At 29.2% G+C, this 5,456-nt stretch overlaps 1 protein-coding gene across 4 annotated transcripts in view; it reads right to left on the bottom strand.

Annotated features, from left to right (window-relative positions):
- Positions 1–206: 206 nt before the first annotated feature.
- Positions 207–5,456, bottom strand: part of LOC106461577 — a 54,414-nt gene continuing 49,164 nt past the window's right edge. For all 4 annotated transcript variants that reach the window (XM_013921417.2, XM_022388580.1, XM_022388579.1 and 1 more), the window contains one exon: positions 207–3,688. In XM_013921417.2, coding sequence (XP_013776871.1) covers positions 1,757–3,688 — 1,932 coding nt within the window. In that variant the 3' untranslated portion in view covers positions 207–1,756. The remainder of the gene's footprint in view (positions 3,689–5,456) is intronic.

The following is a 5,456-nucleotide window of genomic DNA, read 5'->3' as shown; positions in this document are numbered from 1 at the left end:
AAATAATGACCCAAAAATCGATTTTTGTTTTGCAAACATGGGAAAGATGTACAGCTTCTCCAATTCACTTTTAAAATAAGTGTCTGTATGTGAAACATTACAAACATTCTTGGGATATGACAAGTGAAGTTCAAGTCCCTTGCACTTTCTGAATAAATTTGTGTATATCTGCATCTTATTCAAGTATCAAATTGATTAATTCCACATTTTCAAAGTTCAAAATATTTATTGACAATGACTATCAGTTCATTCACCATCTTATTAATGGATATTTGTATTTAGGATAAAAGTAACAAAAATTTACTTACATTAAGTATACTGCAATCATGGGTCACTGGGTTAATATTAAAAGATAAATAAAATAAAATTGGCTATTAAAATAAATCTTACAACAATAATGTACATTAACAATATACATATTAAGTAAAGCTGGTTTTTTCACTAAATGTATAGATATCCTTAATAACAAAGTAATATTTTATCAGTAATACATAATAGAAAACTGTTTACAACATGAAACTAAGTTACTGACAGTAAAACATTAGATCACATAAATATCTAAAAGCCAGCAATAAAAGGCATTCTTAACAGTTTTATATAAGCAAATCCAGAATATTTGCAATACACGGTAGTCAAGCCACCATGGAGTTCAAAAATACCTACTTTGAAATGCCAAAGTTAAAAGTGCATAATGAACTGTTTATTCTGAAAGAATATGACAGCAGAGATCAGAGGGTTCTTATATCACTAAAAAATTAAAGGGTGAATCTTGGAATTAAAAAACAGAAGAACGTATGAAGCACCGTGTATTGATAAAATAAATGATGTAACTTGTAATCCAATGACAAGTACCAAAGTCAAAATTTACAATATTGCACTAAAGTACTATATCAATTTGATTTTGTATTTTTTTATGAAAAATTTTAAGATATTTTGCAGTACAAATTTTCCAATTAAACTTCTGTATGTATTACATCAGTTGTGGTATCAATGTTTGATTCACAACATAGTGTCAGAATGGAAAAACTATTCTTTCTTTGAATACTTTAAATTAAAATGTTGTAATGAAAAACCTGAGTCACCCGTCAATAACAAAATATTCCAAATGAGAAGTTGTATCTAACAATGTTATTTTTTAGCAAATAGCATTACAACTACAAAAATGTAAACCTGTAAGTTTTTTAACTCTAAGATAAGAAACAAACCCAGAATGCCAATTTAACCATAGTTTTGTTATAAAAAAACAATTGTATAATATTTTAAAATCATGTAGTGCTAAAACTTGTTTCAATTTCTCTAAATTTACAATAAAATAATCACTTTAGGATTTCACATTAACCTAGAAATGTATGTAGCATAGAATTGTTTACAAACTTAAAATCTATTATCTACCAGTCAAATACTACTCCAACTGCCACTTTTAACAATTTGATAAAAATACTAGTTAACCAAAAATAATTCACTACTACAGATTACACAAAATACTGGAAACAGCTATTCTGAATCTAGTTAACCAAAAATCATTAACCACAAGAGATTACATAAAATATTAGAAATGGCTGTTCTGAATCCTGCAATGCAATGTTTATTATAATGGTAAAATAATCATCAACAATACATTTCAAGAATAAAGTACATACAAGTTAGTTTTTGTTTTGAAAAATATATTGTCTGTTTTTAGTATCTTGACAAGCAAAATTTAGTTAAATATTTTGCATTAGATTTTATACTAAACTCATGTTTTTCCATATTCAGGTCATGAATCAGCTACTTGATAATGATATAAATTAGTTGCTGAAGAACGTCGACCTTTATTTCGTTTCAGAAACCAATTTTCTTCAATTTGATTAAAAATTCCAAGGTTTCTCTGATGCTGCCTTCCTCTTGCTCTTCGAACATGCCAATCATCAAACAGCTGAGATGGGTATATTACATGCTGCTGTTCCCTCTCGTTGGCTCTAATAAAGAACCAATCAGAAGATGGATAATTCAAAAATGTTTCCTCTTTATCAAACACTTCATTTTTTTTTATTTTAATATTCACATTTTCAGTGGAGCTACTGCTTGAGCATTGGAACTTGTCAATTTTAACATCATTCCCTCTTACTTTTTTTATATTTTTATCATGCATATTCTCTTTTATCTTTTCCCACCTTTTATTCAAGTGTGTCCATTTTCTGTTCAGAACATCAAATGTTTTTAATATGTTATCCACTAATTTCTTCAGATTTTCACCTACTGATGTTTGTTCTTTCAGAAATTGAATACATGCATCATGAATTTTGTGAAAAGCTTTGCCAAAAACCTTGGATATTTTAGTGGCCAACTTGGGGTTTTGATGTGTATAACTTTTAAATTCTGCTGACTGTATTATTTTAGGAAATTCTTCCAATTTGTTTATGTTTTTCAGAAAATTAATCAACATTTTCTCACTACTACTGTCATCAAACAGATTGGCACTCTTATTCATAATGTGACTAAACATTAACTTTACCAGATGGAAAAACACTTTGTTGCTGTCTTGCAAGATATCCTGAAACATATCAGTCCAGTTATATTGTGGAATAATTTCCAAAAAAGAAACACTACCATTGATGTAATGGTCACTTTTTCCTTTCTTCATATCATCATACATATTTATCAATTGCTGTGCCTTATCAGGTTTTGTTGCAAGTAACTGAACCAACAAATTTTTATCAGGATTTTCAAGAGCAACAAATGATTCTGTATTTTCATTGTCTTGTTTCAGTAATTTATGATTCAATCGTTCTGATTTGTATACCTTTATTTTGTTCCAAATACGTATCATTTGATCTTTCAGTTCTTTATATTTCTTGGGTAGATCAAATACTAGTTTCTCCTGCTTTGTATATTCTTCATTACTATGTTTTACTGGTGACTTTTTGGATTCAAGTTCAATTTCTTTTAATTTCAGCAGGTCATTTTCAGCCATCATTGCTTGCAACTGTTGTTTTAATGTGCTGAAACCATGGCCCTGAGAATCGTTCTTTTCTTTTGTTAGAGTATCACTCAAAAACATTATATTTTCCCTCTTCAGGTTTTCAACAACTTTTTCCATATTAATAAGAACTTGTTTATCACTTACCTGTTGGTCCAATTTTAATTTTATTTCCATGGTTTCCTCTTTCAAGAATTCAACTTTTTCTTCCAATTCATTCAAAATTTTGCCATAATCATATCTATCCTCAACATCTATTACATGTTTCATGCTATCATTACTTTCATATTTTTCTTTATCACTGACATGTTCAATATTAGCTAAGGATAAATCAGTACCATTATAACTTTTATTAGCTACATTTGTATCATAGTTACTGTTGTTTACAAAGTTACTCCTTTCCCGTACTAGTGTATCTTTCAATTTAATATTTTCTTTCCTTAAATCTGTAGCTCGTTTTTTTAACAAAACTGTCTTCAACTTTATGTTTTCTTTATAAAGATTAATCAAAACTTGTTCAAAAATTTTATCTTTTTTTCTGTCTTCCTGAAATTTTGTTTTCAACTCACGGTTTTCATTGTTCACAGCACTCACTTTGCTGTCCATGAACTTATCTTTATTTTCTTGTTCAAGTTTATTTCTCAGTTCATTATTTTCTGCTTTTAACATATCTACTAGCTGTTGGGATTGTTCCTCTTGTTGTTTCACTTCCTTGTAATTCTTGAGTAGCTGCAATTACAGTAATTATAAAACATTTCTTTCCTCAAACAACAACTAGTGAAAATTCAATCCTTTCATACCTTAACTGTGAAACTTTCATTTCAACTATTATTATTTTTATACCAGTTCTCTTCTAGCTATATCATGTAAGAACTTTACTTTTTGAAAAACACATGCTTCATTCCTAGCCAGCTTGGATTACAGTTTTCTTTAAAAATGATCAAGTAATTCCAGTTTTGAGAAAGGCTAGATAATTTGGTTTTCAAGTAATATATGTAACTAACTACTATATACAATGTAAGAGACTACTACACATTTAAATGTTTTACGCTCTTTGTACATATATTTAAAGGGCTTTAATGTACAAATAATTCAGCAGGTCTTATTTAATTGAAAAGACAAAAAAGGTTGATATGCAGTGTTTAACAATTTTCTATAGTGAAATAATAATGACAGATGAGGTGTATGTGTCTCACTAATATTACATTCCAAGTTTATTTTTATATTCTGACAAATAAGCTTAAACATGAGAATACCTAGTTACATGTTAAAATAAAACTTACAAGATTACATGTAGCTTAACATCACTTTTGAAAATAATTATCAATGATGTACTGAATTGGAAATGACCCAAGCCATGTTAAAATGCAGCAAGAGAAATAAAATTCATAAAACAAAAAGAATAACTTCCAGCATTACCTACAGTATTAATGTTCATTTGGACTGATGCACTATTTAAATTCACATTACAAGTAAGGTTACATATACAGTAAAATTTTTTATTTTTCACATCCAAAAATGCCCATGAGATACTGTTGAACATATTAAACTATGGGGTGTTTTTATCAACTATATATAGATTAAAGCTTTTCTTATTAACTATTTGCATGTCCAATGAAACTATTTTGTATTTGTTAATTTACTAATCTATTGGCAATTGCTTTTTTATATGTAATATTCATCACCATCCACCGCCAACTCTTGGCTACTCTTTTACCAATGTATAGTGGGATTGACCATTATAATGCCTCCATGGCTGAAAGGGTAGAGCATGTTTGGTGGGACATTAAGAATTTAAACATTAGCCAAGTGCCACACATTTTGAGTTTTGTTTAATCTATCAAACATTAAAAATGTGCAAGTCAAATATTAAGAAACTAATGGCTACTCAAAGGTTGTTTCATTGTTTACTTCCTACTTTTACCACATGGCATTACTGGCACCTTAACCTTAGTTATAAAAATACATCATGCTGCCAATTAGTTTGAACAAATTCCCTATGTTGCTACAATTATTAATATTGCTAATAAATTATACATTTAAAAAATAGATATTACTATTACATTAAATATAAGACTATGACAGACAAGAAAATACATGAAATTATGATTTTATATAAGTGAAACCATATCAAAATAAAGAATTCTGCTGAATCTATGGGGCAGACAAAATTATTTAACCTTATGCTAGTAGCACTAGCATATTTTTGTAATAATGCAATTTATGCCCGCTATCTAATCAAAGGCCTGGTGGTTTGGGTGCTCAACTTGCAATCTGCAGGTTGTGGATTTGAATGTCCATCACCAAACATGTTTGTCCTTTCAGCCATGGAGGTGCTATAATGTGATAGTCAATCCCACTATTTGTTGGTCAAAGAGTAGCCGAAGAGTTGGTGGTGGGTAGTGTTGACTAGCTACCCCTCTAGTCTTTCACTGCTAAATTAGGGATGACTAATCCAAATAGCCTCTGTGTACCTTTGCACAAAATTCAAAAACAA

This window comes from Limulus polyphemus, unplaced genomic scaffold (assembly GCF_000517525.1).
Source record: "Limulus polyphemus unplaced genomic scaffold, Limulus_polyphemus-2.1.2 Scaffold990, whole genome shotgun sequence".
Lineage (NCBI taxonomy): Eukaryota > Metazoa > Arthropoda > Merostomata > Xiphosura > Limulidae > Limulus > Limulus polyphemus.
Note: the sequence above shows the minus strand (reverse complement) of the source record. Positions and strands in the feature narration are given on the sequence as shown.